The sequence below is a fragment of the Alligator mississippiensis genome, chromosome 1, assembly GCF_030867095.1.
Source record: "Alligator mississippiensis isolate rAllMis1 chromosome 1, rAllMis1, whole genome shotgun sequence".
In the NCBI taxonomy this organism is placed as follows: Eukaryota; Metazoa; Chordata; order Crocodylia; family Alligatoridae; genus Alligator; species Alligator mississippiensis.
This window is the reverse complement of record NC_081824.1, coordinates 77368649-77384993: the sequence shown is the minus strand read 5'-3', so window position 1 is coordinate 77384993 and position 16345 is coordinate 77368649. Positions and strand designations below refer to the sequence as shown.

Sequence of the window (16345 nt, the reverse complement as noted above, 5' to 3'; positions counted from 1 at the left end):
AACCTTTTTTTTTAAATTGTAAATAGAAAAAGATTGTGCCTGGTACATGCCTTAAAATTTTCTGCACCCCTTTCTCCCTGTCCCACACAGTTTCTTGTTTTAAAGTTGTAATTGAATTCAGAAAATTAGGGGATGGGGAGGCTGAGTAACTGAAATCAGAGTTGCTTGATGTGTGTTTACCTGAATTGCTTTCCATGTTTCAATAGGGAGAAGCAGACCTTTGCTGCCACACGGCCGTCTTCAGTACTCATTGAGCAGCTTGCTGTGTGTGTTGACAAGGGAGAGCCTGTGCTGTTGGTGGGTGAAACAGGAACTGGCAAAACCTCAACTGTACAATATCTTGCTCGTGTCACAGGTAACATTTTGGGCTAAAGTAACTCATAAAGGGGTAATATGAAGTTCATGAATGATAACTGCTATTTGTCTTTTACTTCAAGGGCACCATTTGAGGGTTATTAATATGAACCAACAGAGTGACACTGCAGATCTGCTTGGGGGGTGAGTCATTTGGTATTAATAAATACAAACTTCTAATCAACCCTGACTTAATTCTAAACAGAATTGTACTGTACTATAATTTTATGAAATTCAGATATGTACATGTGTGCAACCTAGAGGAAATTCAGTGCACAGGAGCCCTGCTATCATGACTAAAGTTTAGGAGCTTGTGCTTCTAAATGACTCCACTGGGCTCTATACACATACTTGTATATAAAGCATAATCCAGTTGTGGGGAAAAGTCAATAGTTAATGCAGAATGAGCAGTTATGAAATACTCAGTTCCTTTGGCTGACCACAGCAAGGATGGGTAGCCAGTTCCATTCATGTAACAATTTCTCATAAGGAGCATTATTACATGTGTATCCCTTCATCTTTGTTTGGATTAAGAAAATAAAACCTTCATTATAGAAAACCAGAATATATAGGGCTACATAACAACCTTGTTATGTGAGATTTGACAGATGACTGGAATTTTCCTTTTGGCCACATGGAAAATAACTGGTTTCTCTCTTCCTCCTGTACAGCTACAAGCCAGTGGATAACAGACTGATATGGTTACCCTTACGGGAGTCATTTGAAGAACTTTTCTGTCAGACATTTTCCAGAAAGAAAAATCAAACTTTCTTGGGACACATCCAGACTTGCTACAGACAGAAACGTTGGCATGATTTACTCAAACTAATGCAGCATATTCACAAATCTGCCATTACTAAGGAAGCAAAAGAAAATGCATCTGGTAAGAATGTAGACTATGCATCTGCTGTCAACTGTTGAAGAATGTAGAGGTGTGGCAGGCTATTTCTATGTTCACAGTTTCTTTGATTTACTTGCTTTTCTCCAGCTATGACAAATACTGTTTTTGTCCTTCTCTTGTCTATTCACAAGGCTGATCAAAGATCATTCTCCTAGTCCAGGATGTGGACTTCTCTTTATACACCCATCCAGTTGCTACTGTCACATCAAACATTAGGTGCTTGTCTTCACTTTCAAGGTCCTTAGCCATCCAATCCCCACCCTTCACTGCTGAAATGTAAATTTCATACTCTGTTTCCTGCAAGTGAATTTTTCACACAATCACCTTCCTGTTTGGGAGCAGCTCTCTGTAAATATGGACAAAGCTATCGCAGAAAGCTTGATAAGAGCTAGTGTGCTGGTGCCCTGATACCACCGCCAATAATGCTGACTAATAATGGCTCATAGTGCCCTCTTTGTCTGTCTATCTCAGTGTATGTTGTCTCTTGTTTTATACTCAGATTATCAGATCTCTGGAAACTATTTTATTCTGTGCTTACATAACCTGGGTTGCTGAAGGGTCAGAGCTCTTTGGCACTACTGCAGTTCAGTTCATAACTGTAGTTCTCAATCAGTGTGAAGCAAACTTTTTTTCTTCATTGCATACATTTTCTCACAGTGTAAAGAGGATGTTGGATTTGGGGATTTTTTTAAGCTCATTTATATATTGGCAGACCCCAGGAGGCATAATAAAAAAATAATAACAGAAGATACGCTTCCAAAGATAATAGTATAAAACATCATGATACTGTTTTGAAACCCTCTTGCCTCAGGTAGCAACTTAATCAAAAAAATAAAAATCATACTGCAAGTAACAGTGTTGGAACTTCATAAAGATGCATGTTTGGTATAGCCAGTAACTTTAGAAGTGTTTGTTTTTAATCTGATATACCTGACAGAATGCCTTGCACTCAAAACTTGTCTAACTATCTGTACCATGTAGTTAGTCCAGTAAAAGATACCACCGTCCACAAAACTCCTTGGTCTTGGTCTCTACTGTCCCAAGACTGGGTTTGTAGAGTTCATCCTTTCTATTCACAGCTTCCCTATGGTCTCACTGGATTGGTAAGTAGTCCAGTAATTTGTTAGTGTAGGGAATGGTCAAGTTTTGAGGGAATGGCAAGTTGACTGGTATATCCTCTTTACTCTGCAGTACATTCTAAAACTCCTTTGAATTCATGGGATCTAAACGCTAAAATTTGAATATTTGCCTTTTGCGTTTCATCCAAACTTGATCATGACTGCACTCTGTGGCCCAGCTTCACAAAATAAGTGGCAGCATTGTTTTTGCATTGTTCTGATGATACAAAATCTGATTTGTGTTTCTTGTAGGCTTGCTACTAAAAGAGAAGTGGGATGAGTTTGGTCTTAAATTGAATCATGCCCATCAACAGATGAAAATGACAGAAAATGCTCTATTATTTGCTTTTGTAGAGGTATTTACATATTTTTGTTTTGCACTTGGAGGAAGTGTGGGAGGAAGATTTATTGTTCTATGATTATTTAACCAGTGTTATAAGACTTATGTCAGTAAACCTAATTATGTTCTTATGAAGTAAAACTTCAACCACAATGCTAATATGGAATTTGGTGCTTTTATTTTTTATAAGAGATGGGGATGGCAAAGGGTGCATAATACAGAACTGGCTGATTGCTTCTAAAGAAACAGAGTGGTTGTATTTTAAGAGCTATATATATCTACTGCTTTGCCATCTTCTCTGGTACACAGGGTTAGAAATGCTCTGTTGAGAAAACTTGAGTGGTCTATATTGTTATCAAGGGATTCTAGTATTTTAAATACCAATACAGTGCTGCACTTGAACCATTCATAAAATTCTTTATAGAAACTAAAGCCTAAAAATACAAAACTAATTTCATTAGTGGTCCCCAGATTCCTTGTAATCTTACTAACTTGACAGTATTTATTCAAAGTCCATTTTCTTTGTCTAGTACGCTGAAAAATAATTATGAACATTTCATATAGGTGTACAAAGTAGGAAGTTTAGTTATAGGAATGAATGTGCAAGACAAATCTGGTAACTTGAAAAGTTTGAGTGTAAAAGGATTGCTACTAGAAACAAACAGTGTCTGATTTTATTTGGGCAGTAGTTGCTATCTGAGAGGAGGTGTGGCTGCCATCACTGAAGTGTACTGTGGCTTGCCATTCATGTAATTGGTCTGCAGATGACCAAATGGGGCATATTTTTGTAGGTGCTTGGTGTTGATACATCATCGATGGTAAAATAACTAATGTTAATTGGTCCTTTCTTAGGGCACTCTGGCACAAGCAGTAAAGAAAGGAGAGTGGATTTTACTGGATGAGATTAACTTGGCTGCGGCAGAAACTTTAGAATGCCTGAGTGGCTTACTGGAAGGATCATTTGGCTCACTGGTACTACTAGACAGAGGAGACACGGGTACTGTTATGGCACTTGTTTAAGATGTATATATGTGTCTAGCACAGCATGCTTCAGAAATGCATATGCAAGACCAATTTAGGAATGCACAAGCGGCTTGGATTGTAGTTGCACCAGAGTGCTGGTAACACTTGGCTCTGTTTATCAGCCTGGGCTGTTAGCAAATAAATTGTCCTTGTCCAGGCCAAGATTGGGACTTGAGACTAGAAATCTTGAAGCTGCAGAGTTAAATCTGTAGTTTTGAGTGAGGTAACTGCCCACAGCTTTTGTTATTTTGACTTGCAGCGTCGGTGTCCTGACTACTTCATTAGAACCAGGTAGTAGCAATGACCAGCTAGTGTGGAACTCAGCTGTCACTTCATTTAATACTGTTTTCATACCATTCTGCAGCTTCAGAAACCTCTGACTTGGCCATCCACTACTGAGAGTGAGTGAGTGAGTGATCATGAGCCTAGTAGTATACATTTTATTTTTCTTAGCAAAATATCCTACAAGGAAACAAATTGGGTCAACTTGCACAGTACCGAGTTATTTTGATGCAACTCAAACAAAGTGAATCATTAAATATTTTATAACACTGTCATTGTAGGAAAAGAAATGCAGTATCATAGCGCAGTGGTTCAGTGGAGGAACATAAAGTGTCTTGATTTAAACAAGAATATGTTGAGGCTTACATGGCTGTCTTCTGTATGAACAGAAGTTAAATTTCCCCTTTCTTTTAGAGCCCCTGGTGCGCCATGCTGATTTCCGTTTGTTTGCCTGCATGAATCCAGCTACTGATGTTGGGAAGCGAAATCTACCTCCAGGAATAAGAAACAGGTAGATAAAATTTCTACTTTCAAAACCGTTAAAAAGTCACTCTTTTGAATATGACTAATTTCATAAATCCACAAAACAGAGAAGCATTTGTCTTGTTGCAGCAGTGACATGCTCATGGAACATCAGGAGGACAGGTAAAATTCTGAGGCATGGGACCCAAAGAACTATTTTAGTAATAGTATACTATTATTGGGACTTGATCATTCCTTATGCTTCTGCTGTCAGCAGCTAGGAATACTGCTGCAAAAGTTGGCAGTTTTCCTTTTGGGCAATAATGATAGCCTGGTTTTTCCCTTCCTCTAGCACTACCTCTTGTTAAACTCATATGTTGGTGAGGTCTAGAAAGAACTCTGCTTATTCATCTATACTTGAAAGGAAGGTAAATTTCCATGAAAGTGGATATGTGGTGTTGGGAATATTGGGGCCAAAAGGATTGCCTGGGGGCAGGAAACTGGGAACTGAGCACTTTCTTTCACTGTTACCCATCAGCAAGTTCTGGACCTGCCATTTGTCTACATCATTTCTCTACTGACTGCCAGGAAATTTGTACAAAACGTTTACTAGTTTGAAAAGAGCAGGCATGATTCTACAATTCTGTAAAAGATGTCAGTATCTTTCCAAGGAGATCTGCTCATTGTGTGTAGTCAGACATCTGTTGTTATTAGTGGCAAAAACAAGATTTTGTTGCTGTAAGAAGGAAAATGAGCTACTAAAATGTCCAGCATACAGTGTAGTTGTACAGATGTAATGGGCAGAGTATTTGTAACAGGGGGCCTTTGTAGGGCCAGTATACCAACAGCCCGCCCACCTGTTTCTGGGCCAACCGCCTGCATTCTTGTTTGCCATGCCTTGTTATCTAATTAGGATGTTAATTAGGCGGGAGGCTGCCCATTTATTACCCCGATGCCAGGGGACGCCATCTGCAGCTCCATTCTTCCCCTACACTGCAGCCCAAGCCTCGCAGATGGCATCCATGGTTGTTAATGTCACTGGCCCCAGAATCCTCCGGTCTGAACCCCAACTGGATCCCTTCACTCAGGTTGCCTACTCTGCCTTCATTTTGGGCTACCTAGCTCCCTGAGCTGTTCCCCCTTGCAGGTGTGGTCCCCCCAGGACCTTTGGACACACAGGCCCTGGCCTCACCTCCAGGCCAGTCGGAACCCCAGGCCCTCGGCTCTGGGCGTCCCTCGCGGTGGGCCCCTGGCCCTTTTGACCCTTCCGGTCCTGGCCCCAGCATGGACCAGTCAGGGGATCCCAAGTCAGGCTTCTGAGTCTATCGCTCCACTCTCTCTCCTGCGTCCGCCTTCTGAACCCTACTAGTGGGTAACCCACCCGGTTGTGGGAGCTGGGGTTATTACGGTGCCCTGACCCGCCTTTCACCGGGGGTGGTAACTGGTCTGGCATTTCCTGGGGGCTCCCGCACCATGAGAGCCCCACCAGGCCATCCGCTCCCAGCAGGGTGCAGTTTTAGGTCATGCCCCGGACCAGGAGCCTTCAAACCATCCCCTACAGCTTCTGCCCTTACCTCTAAGATGTTCCAAGCAGCCTTGCAGCCAGGCGGTATTACTGCCTGCCTGCCTTCTAGCAGTGAACTGCTCTGTTTATATAGGCAGCCAGGGATCTAAAATGGCCGCTGCAATCAAGCACCTGCTGGCTGCTTGGCTGGGCCCTTAAAGTGGCAGGCACAAACAGTATTGTTAGAAACTGTTACTGTGAATGGTAATTTATGAGACTAAAAGAACCCAGCTTGATTCGCAGATTCTGAGTTGCATTTCTGGACCAATAGAAATTCTGCTTTTATATTTGTTAATCACAAGTCATGTGGAGTCAACAAGATGACAGCATGAAATCCCATAATTGACACGCATAGCTCAGAGGTAGTTTAGTTTAAGTACATAAATTTGCCTGCTTAGTTTTCTTTGCATCTTGCCAAGGTAATTTTGTATTTTAAATGATTGCTCAGAGGAACTTTTTTTGAAATAGGTATGCTCCATGTTTTCTTAATCCTTAATTATGTGTTACTCCCTCTTACAAGTTAGTAGATTTTGATTTTGACACATGAGATAATGTTTGTTGCTTTTACAGTTTTGGAGTGGTATGTTCTATGCAAACTTTCTCAAGATGTCATGACATTTCAAAATGCACCTATCGTCAGAAGTTGAAATGTTACAGCTTAATGGCTCAATTTTGTCTTAAAGGTTTACTGAACTTTATGTGGAAGAACTACAAAATGAAGTAGACTTACAGATTCTTATCACGGACTACTTGAGAGGCTTGAATGTGAGCAAAAATATTGTACAAGGAATTGTGAAGTAAGTTAGTGGCCCCCTTTTCTTCTTTTGGAAGTCTTGATAAAATAAGTCACAAAATAGATTATTACCCTATTACTTTATTTTCTGTTCTTGTGCTAGTCTCTTCAGCTTTAGGTAGTCAAGGAAGAATGACACCTAACCTTGTTCTGTGGATGCTGAGTATTACCTTGTCTTGAAAGCAGGTTTCTCTTTCTGCCACCCCTGCAAATATCAAAAAGGAATTTCTAAGCATTATCACAATGAGCATCATCATTCTCTATTTAGAAGGCTAGGAAGTTGTTTTTTCAGAATATCTCTGTAGATCAAAAAATAGTTTCTGCACTTGCAACTTCTTTTTCCTTTAGATAAAGCAGATTGTTTTCAATGTGTGAAATTTAGGCATGCAGTTTTCAGTAAGACATGAAAAACTGCATCTGTCTAGATGGCTTTGTTCGCTCCTAGAAATGTGTGGCAGGCCAAATTGCCCCTGAAATGCAAAATGTGATTTTAAGGTTCTTGATTTCTTGGGCTTCAGTGCTGGCTAGAGTAATCCATACTGGGGGTGGGGGCGGGGGTTAGAAATTTGAAAGAAAGTCATGAATGATGAAATCCCATTGAAAGATATTTTGATGTCTGAAGCTACTAATTTTACAGTAACTGGGGTTTTTTGTTGTTGTTTTTTCTTTAGTTTCTATTTATCTGTGAGGAAGGAGGCACAAACAAAACTGGTGGATGGGACTGGCCGTAGACCACACTACAGCCTTCGCACACTTTGTAGGGCTTTAAGATTTGCAGCGTCAAATCCATGTAACAGCATTCAGCGTTCACTGTATGAGGTGACTGTCTTTGGGTTTGTTTCTAAGTGGGTGTTCACTACTTGAGTAGTTTATATTTGCAAAAGTCAACAAATGTCAAACAGAAATGGCTCTTTAAAATATATATAATTTTTTAGTTGATAATTGAAAATAATTGCTCTTTTTAGGGTTTTTGCTTGAGCTTCCTGACACAGCTTGACAGAATTTCTCACCCAGTAGTTCAGAAGCTAATTTGTCAACATATGGTCTCAGGCAACATCAAAAGCCTCCTTAAGCAGGTAGGTAATTCTAAATATTTTAGGCTAGTCTAATATTTGTTTTTTAAAGAGATTTTCTCCATATGACAGTTGAATTCTAGCACTTCTCTATGATTCTAATACAAAAATAATTGTCTTTGTTACAAGTGAAAACCATTTGTATCATCTCTTATTTCTATAATATCTTTCAGCCAATTCCAGAACCCAGAGGAGGAAGATTTATACAAATAGAAGGATACTGGATTTCTATGGGGGACAAAGAACCTACCATAGATGACACTTATGTACTAACGCCATCTGTTAAACTTAATCTGAAAGATATTGTCAGAGTTGTGTCTGCAGGGTATGTTTGTCTCTGTTTTTCCTTCAGAATATTAAATTAAAGAGAGAATTCGGTGCATGATGAGATTTGTTTACTTCATATTTTATTGTCACACCCAAACCATGCATCAAATGATAAGCAAGGGTGAAGTGGCTATAGTCATATCACTACATTTGAAAACCAACTAAGTACTTAAGTACTTTATCATACATCCTGTTTTATTGAAAATACTAGCATGGAAACATGTAGTTAACGTATTTAGTCATTTCCCCACTGCCACTTAATACCTGACCATTTGCTATCAGTCAACCATTTTTTATCACATAAACAAATTTAATTTTGCTTTGTTACATGTTTAAGTAACACAGTATTTATCAACACTTAAAAATGGCGTGTCTTTTAGAGAGAGATAATGCTCCATGACATTGCCTGTACAAAGCCCTACTTACAGGTATTGCATTCCTAAGTACAAGAATGATTGGTGACAAATAGTGAAAGCTGGTAGGTACATGCATGTCCTGGATTGTAGGTACATGCATGCCCATCATCTTTATGAAGGCAGCAAGAACGTAAGTAGCTGGGTTATTTACCTGCTTAGAAGACATGAAACCAACCTCCTTTTCATTGTCTTTGAACACCCAAATTGCAATTCCTTGTTGCAGTGTGGTACGTTTTAAGAAGCAGTCTTCAAGGGGCTTATCAGTACCAATTCTGTCAAGCCTCTAATATCTTAATGAATGAAGAAGCAGCATGTGGTAATAGTTAGCATATGCAAAGAAAGATGTCTAATTTAATTTCCTAATTTTATTCTTGATCTCTTTTGCTGCCTCTGGGTGAGTCAGTTAACAGAAGAGACGCATCAAGTTTCTGTCAGTCTGCTTGCTATCTCTTAATATCTCTTGGTTTATTATATGAAGCCCTGTGCAAATTCAGACAGTGCAAAAGGATGCTGTTTCCTTCTCATGTGCATATAGTATACACTGCTAAACCCATCTAAAATATTACTCTGAAACTATTATCTTGATTAACCCTTGAAGGACCCACCCATTGCTGATTCAAGGAGAGACCTCAGTTGGTAAGACCAGTTTAATTCGCTGGTTGGCTGCTGCTTGTGGGAACCACTGCGTGAGAATTAACAATCATGAGCATACTGATATCCAGGAGTATATTGGCTGTTATACATCAGACAGTAATGGGAAGCTGATTTTTAAGGAAGGTAAATTATATCTTTCATTACATGTGTCTCAAATTCTGTCCCTTTTGTTTTATTTTCCTCCTTTCTACCTGTAGTCTTTTCATAATCACATTTCCTACAGTACAGACACGGGCATCCACACAATTACTTAAAATTCTGTTGCGAATGTCTCTTGTATTGCTTATCTTTACATGCGTATGTATTTTAAGGACTTCTTAGTGTTTCATTTGTTTTTCCATCCCTTGTTCCGTAGTCCACTGCACTGAGAGAAGGGAAGGGGGAAAAAAAGAAGGTTTAACAGTTTTACTCCACACTCATTGTGATCTAGCTCTTACACCAAGAGAAAACTCACTGAGATTGATTATTTGCTTTTAAATTAAATTAAATATTTAATCAGAATGTTTTCTGTTCCCTCAAAGGTGTCCTTATTGATGCAATGAGAAAAGGCTACTGGATTATCCTAGATGAGCTGAACTTGGCTCCCACAGATGTTCTGGAGGCACTGAACAGACTGTTGGATGATAATCGAGAGTTGTTTATAACAGAGACGCAAGAACTTGTCAAGGCACACCCTCGATTCATCCTGTTTGCTACACAGAATCCTCCAGGACTCTATGGGGGCAGGAAGGTTTGTTAGACTTTTTTTTCTTTGAATTTTAGCTACACTGAGGGGAGAGTTTCTTCTGGTCAATCTTTACAGTGGAACAAATAGCTTCAGTGTGGAAAAAAAAGTTATTAAGTGCCATATGGCAAGTGCCTAAATCTAGTGAAATAAAGGAGTATATGATTGCCTGAGACCTGAAGCGCTGGACTGACTTGGGAAAGCTGGATTCTGTACTTGAGCCTAACAGTCACCTTTGTAATTTTGGGTAAAATAAGTTAAGGCCAGATCCAGATTGGTCAACAAGCTGCCGAAATAGCATTTATGTGGAACGTAGGTACCTAAAATACAAAAAGCAAGCCAGATAGTCTCTGTGACATGGCTACAAAAGCTCTTGGGCACTGTAAGAGCTTCATCCATTTTGACCTAAATACATTCCTAGGTACCTAGGCTGTGGCCTGTGCACATGCTCAGAAGCAATACAGTTCAAGCAGTTAGGCACTTAAACTCCTGCCTAAACTCCGTTGTAATCCAAGGGAGCAGCTAGGAGGAGTCTGACATCCCTTTAAGTCTGCTACAGTAAGTGCCCACTCACAAAGCCATCATTTACTTCAATATACAGTGCAGCATCTGCAGTCACTCTCTATAAAATTGGATTGATGCTGATGGTGCTTACTTTTTGCATAATAGCTTAGTGGCTAGAGCACTTACGCAGGAATTGGAGGGCTATAAATCCTCTTTATGAATTCAGACGTCATCTTCTACTTCCCAGGAAAGTTCCCTATCTACCAAGCTGTAGAATCCCCTACGTAGGAGCACCCCTTCTCTTCTCTTGCTACTGGGCAGCTGAGTGCAAGACTCATGGGGCCAGACAAACAACAAGAAAGTGGAAGTTTGGACTTGGGGCATATAGAAATCCTCCTCCCCAGCAGACATTCTGGTCACTGCTGGCAGGTCTGTTTATATATTTTACAGTAATTAGTTATTTGTTTAAAAAACAGAAAAATTTGAAGCAGTTGGTAAAATTCTGCTTTCCCACCTCCACAGGGAAGCACCCTCATGACTAGGCCATAGTTTTTCTTACTTGCCCTCCTTCTGGCCCCATGAACTTTGCAGCCTGGTAGCCCACTTTGAGCAGGAGGGGTAGAGGGTGCCCTCATCTAGCTTACTCTGTAGCCTGGTCATTGGGATACTCTTAAGAGGTAGGAGATGTGGGGTTTAATTTTGTCAGACCTAGAATCTACACATCCTACTTCCTGGCTAAGTGCTGTAGCCCAGTGGTTCTCAAACTTTTTTTTTTTTGCGGACCATTTGAAAGTTGCTGAGGGTCTTGGCAGACCACTTAAACTTTTTTTTTGGTCTACAAATCAAACCACACAACTCATATTTTAAAATCAGTAGTCTTACCTTACAAGTACAGATATTCTCGATTGTTCTGCAACCTTTCTGAGGACCACCTAAATGAAGCTCCACGGACCACAGTTTGAGAACCTCTGCTCTGGCCACCAAATTGTTTCTGCCAAAAATGGACACCACCACATCCATTGGGCACCTCCCTTCTATGTTCTTTGCATCACAACATGATGGCAGCACTTTATGGGCAGCCCGGAGTCAGCTTCCTAACCTCCGGAAAAGGGTAGAGGTCATGCATGGTTTTCTCCTAGTGTTTCCTGTTGTCTAGTTCTGTGCATTTCCCTAATTAGCACCTGGGTGCTCTTTTTCAATCTGTGAAGGTGTCAAAAGCTTTGTTGACCCTATAGAGAGCCTAGGTGCCTCACCCTCTTGATTTGGATCAGTTTTATGGAGCAGGATGCCTATATTTTGGGCATTTTAAAACCTAAGTGGAAGTGTCTACAAAGCCAGACTAGGTCTGTCTCTTAGGCCCCCCTCTACATGTGCATGTAAATGTGCAATGGGATCTAACATGCAATTCACATGTACATGGCAGAAAGCGCAATTGTGGGATCAAGCATTAGCTCCCATTGTACCTTACTGCCAATACAACGAGGAGCCTGATCTTAACTCAGCTTAAAAATGCAGGCATGGGCAAGAAGCAAGTTCCTGTGTCTTGGAGCCCCATGTACCGTTGGGGTAGAGGGATTGCCCCACATGGTGATCCTCCTACCCCAGGAGTTTTTTGCAAGGCATGCTGTGGGCACCCAGCATCTGCAGCTGTGGGACTCTAGGTCCCAGCAGCTGCAGACTCTGGGTCCTGGCAGCACCATGCAGCTGCTGGGGCTGAGTGTCCTCAGCAGTTGCTGGACAGTCCTGGCTGGGCACCCCTGCAGCTGGGAGCCCTGTCAGTACTTTGCATGTGTAGTTGGTCTCAAGGTAATTACACAGTTAACCTGTGCAATACCTATAACATGTAGAGGGGGGCCTTAGTCTTTCCGAGCTTTGAATTTCCCCATTTGTAAAATGGAGATAACAAAACTTTTTCCTACTTCAATATATCCTCACACCATGTATTGGCTTTGATACGGTGAGACTGAGCAGAAGGGATATGGGTTGTAGCTGTATTGATCTATAGGCAAAAGGAATCGGAACTCGTGGCAGAGGTGATATCTAGTTGGTCTAATAACAGATATTTGCAAAAAAAAGAATTATTTATTTGCAACCTTTCGAGTACATTCACCATTCTTCAGTCATAGGAGAATGTAAAGATTGTAAAATTTCTCGTAGGTGGAAATGAAAGTTCATATTTCATAGGAGAGCAGAAGGTGTCATAAGATCTGGTTGGAATAGGTTGAATTTTCATTTCTATCTAGGAGAAATTTTACAACCTTTGCATTCTCCTATGCCTGAAGACAGGTTGTGTGTGCCTGGAAGCTTTCAAATAAATAATTTTTTTGTAAATATTTAGTTAGACTGGGTAGAAGGAATTTTTCTGAGATAGATTTGTATGTTGCTTCCTCAACAAAAATATATGAAATTTTCGGTTGGTTTTTAATTAAAAGAAAAAAGAAGTGGGGCCGGGGAAAGTGATATCCTTATATGATCTCAAATTAAAAATCTTGGGTTCTTTGACTGATGAGAACATCAGGGTTGTAGATGACTGCAACTAGCTTTTCCATGTAAATGATGTGAACTACAGTCACATTCTGTAAACAGCATATATATACTTTGCTGTGTTGGAGCCCATATGTGAAATTTCGTTGACCCTGAATGGTTGATTATCCCAGAATCCTGAAAAATAGACTGCTGGGACTATTGATGTCCTTTTCAGAAGTTGAATCATTATCCGAACTGTTCCCTATTTCTCCAAGAATTAACCATCACACCACCAGACAGTTCAGCTTCCTTTGGCATTATGGGCTAGATGTATTTTACAGCATATTAAAGAGAGTGAGCACACTTCAGAAATACCATTCTCTGATTTACATCTTAGGTGTTGTCTAGAGCCTTCAGGAATCGTTTTGTGGAGCTTCATTTTGATGAACTTCCAAGTGGTGAACTGGAAACCATCCTGCATAAGCGATGCAGTCTGCCACCTTCTTACTGCAGTAAACTTGTCAAAGTCATGCTAGATCTGCAGGTACAGAAACTTTTTTTTTTTAAAAACAGAAAAGGCCATATAAATGTTGTTCGTATCTGTAAATAAAAGGAACCAAGAGCTCTTCAATAAGAAAATGTCACTGACACAAATATTCTAAATAATAACATGATCCCTGGGGAAGAATTCTGCAGATAGATGATTTAAAGCTATAGATAATAGGGGAAGTAATAGCTGTTGTTTTGAGGCATTGGGAGTGTTTTCTTGGGTGGTATCTTGCTGCTGTCTCTTGCTGCTTTGGGGTCTTTGTGTTCAGTTTTTGTGCTGTGTTTGGAATACAATAAGACTGAAAACTCTAAACAGCTGGGTTTTTTAGTGAGAAACCTAAATCTTTCTTTTTATTCCAGTTAATAAATAAGAGGTGACACTCAGGTGGGGAGTATGAATCTACTAAGTTCTGATTATGGTGATTTGTTAGGAAGTGTAGTATCATATTGACAGCTTTTTAGGGATTTTGCTTTTTAAGTATTTGGTTTCTGAAAAATTTATGATCTTGTCCTGTCTCTTCTGGTAGTCTTATCGCAGAGGGTCAACAGTGTTTGCTGGGAAGTATGGCTACATTACTCTTCGGGACTTGTTTCGTTGGGCTGAAAGATACAGAATGGCAGAACAGACGGAGAAGGATTATGACTGGCTTCAACATCTGGCAAATGATGGTGTGTGTCTGTCTCTGTTCTTGATGGTACCACTGCTGTTTTTAGGAAATATCTATAACTTCTTTTTCCTGATCCCTGTTTTTGCCCCTGGTTACTTGAGCAGTAATATTTCACTTTAAAAAGAGAAAGTGACCATACTGATTTTTCTTGTCTTATTTACAGGTTTTATGCTTCTGGCAGGCAGAGTCAGGAAACAGGAGGAGGCAGATGTTATTCAAAGCGTTCTTGAAAAACATTTTAAGAAGAAATTGTATCCCTACTCTCTTTTCTCAGAGGAAAGTGTTAGGAAGCTATTAGGTGAGTTTTCAAAAAGAACTAAATCAGGAACTTTATATGCATGATCAGAGCTAATAATTTGTTCTGTGTTGTGCAGCTAAATCATCTACACAGCTGTCTCTGGTTAGGGAGTTTGGCCATATTGTCTGGACTCAAGGGATGAGGAGACTTGCAGTTCTGGTGGGGCGAGCCCTGGAGTTTGGTGAACCAGTTCTTCTGGTGGGAGAAACTGGGTAACCTGTTTTTATTATTATGTTCATGAATTGTTCTATATGTTTTTGCTACAGATAATTACCAGATTTACCCAAATCCAAGACAGTTTTGAATGTAAGGTGACTCTTGCCTCTGCACTCCCCTCCCCCAGTAACTAGATTGTAGGCATGGAAAATTTATAAATTTGTTCTCATTTTCCATAGGTAGAACCTAATTTTAGAGGATAGTCTTGCCCTCCACTACTGCAGGCAGACAAGCAGCAGCCAGGGGAACAGGTGACAAGGGAATGAAGTAGTCTGGCTCCTGCCCTTTGCCACCTCCCCCTCACCCCCAACTTGCTCCCCTGGTGCCTGCATCCCATGTGCCTGCTCTCCCTCCCGCCTACACAGTGCCTGTACTCCCTGGCATCTGCCCCACATACCACCACCCCTTACTGCTCTTGCTGTTTACTGTCCTATCACAGTTTTGCCTGCTGCTCTGAGGCCCCGTCAGCACAACAGGGAGCTCAGAGCTCGTGCTGCTTCCAGCACTTGCCCAAGCACTCAGCAGTGGCAGTAGCTTCTCTGGGACCAGAGCTGCCACACTGGAACCACTGTTGCCTGGTTGGGCAGGGGCGGAAGGAAGCATGTGCTCCTTGCCCCGGGCTGGAATTTGTGACCCCAGCCACAGCTGGAGCTTCAATGGGAAGGTAGGGAGCAGAGGCTAGGGGGTGGTTGTGGGAAGGGGTATGTGCCTTGACTTGGACCCTGGGTTCTGGGTCAGAATTGATGTTGCAGCTGCTGCCACCCCCTCCCCAACCCCCCCCATACTTGAATCTAAGACCAAGGGTATTTTTCCCCCATTGAATAAATACAGAAACTACATGCGTAGCTTCAGCTGACTCCATTCCTTTCTTTGTGTGTTACAGATGTGGTAAAACTACTGTTTGCCAGATATTTGCAGCATTAGCAAATCAGAAGTTATACTCTGTGAACTGCCACTTGCATATGGAAACGTCAGACTTCCTGGGGGGACTACGGCCGGTCAGGCAGAGGTCAAATGACACGGTCTGTCTCATAACAAGGGATTCTTGCTATCACTCAGCTTTAGCATCATTGAGGGAGCAGGAACTGACAAATGGGTTTTGAGATTCCTTTCTATCTCCATTGTCTAGGAGGAACCTGGCAATTCTAGGCTCTTTGAATGGCACGATGGACCTCTTGTATTGGCAATGAGGGAAGATGGCTTTTTCCTCCTTGATGAGATTTCTTTAGCAGATGATTCTGTCTTGGAGAGACTTAACAGGTATGTATGGTAAAAATGTGCTGCTTGGATATGGCTGCTCTTTGCAGACATGAAATGGACAAATCTAGCTTCCTTCAGATGTTTCTAATTGTTTAGCTTATTAACTCCCTTCTGATTAAATAAAAATAAGTCATAGTAACTCAGTGGTTTACTGGAGATAAATGCTGTGACTCATGCCTTGTTAATTGCTGTAACTGTAGAAATCCTGTACTTCTTTACAACTTTTTCGTGTTTGAGAGGCTACTGGCAGGAGGGGTTGACAGGGAATGGGTTTGATAGACCTATGGAAAGGAGAAAATGGGCATTTACTGCAGTTAAGTCACTACTGAGGCAATACTGGAAAAACTTTAAAT

General features: G+C 40.9%; 1 protein-coding gene across 4 annotated transcripts in view; it reads left to right on the top strand.

Annotated features, from left to right (window-relative positions):
• MDN1 (midasin AAA ATPase 1) overlaps positions 1-16345 on the top strand; it is a 154197-nt gene that overhangs the window by 37263 nt on the left and 100589 nt on the right. For all 4 annotated transcript variants that reach the window (XM_059732015.1, XM_059732018.1, XM_059732014.1 and 1 more), the window contains exons 14-31: positions 207-355; positions 438-498; positions 1026-1237; positions 2626-2729; positions 3566-3710; positions 4433-4529; positions 6728-6841; positions 7509-7656; positions 7803-7913; positions 8084-8235; positions 9252-9430; positions 9829-10037; positions 13399-13545; positions 14078-14219; positions 14382-14516; positions 14593-14728; positions 15616-15754; positions 15862-15992. In XM_059732015.1, the coding sequence (XP_059587998.1) occupies positions 207-355; positions 438-498; positions 1026-1237; positions 2626-2729; positions 3566-3710; positions 4433-4529; positions 6728-6841; positions 7509-7656; positions 7803-7913; positions 8084-8235; positions 9252-9430; positions 9829-10037; positions 13399-13545; positions 14078-14219; positions 14382-14516; positions 14593-14728; positions 15616-15754; positions 15862-15992 (2511 nt within the window). The remainder of the gene's footprint in view (positions 1-206; positions 356-437; positions 499-1025; positions 1238-2625; positions 2730-3565; positions 3711-4432; positions 4530-6727; positions 6842-7508; positions 7657-7802; positions 7914-8083; positions 8236-9251; positions 9431-9828; positions 10038-13398; positions 13546-14077; positions 14220-14381; positions 14517-14592; positions 14729-15615; positions 15755-15861; positions 15993-16345) is intronic.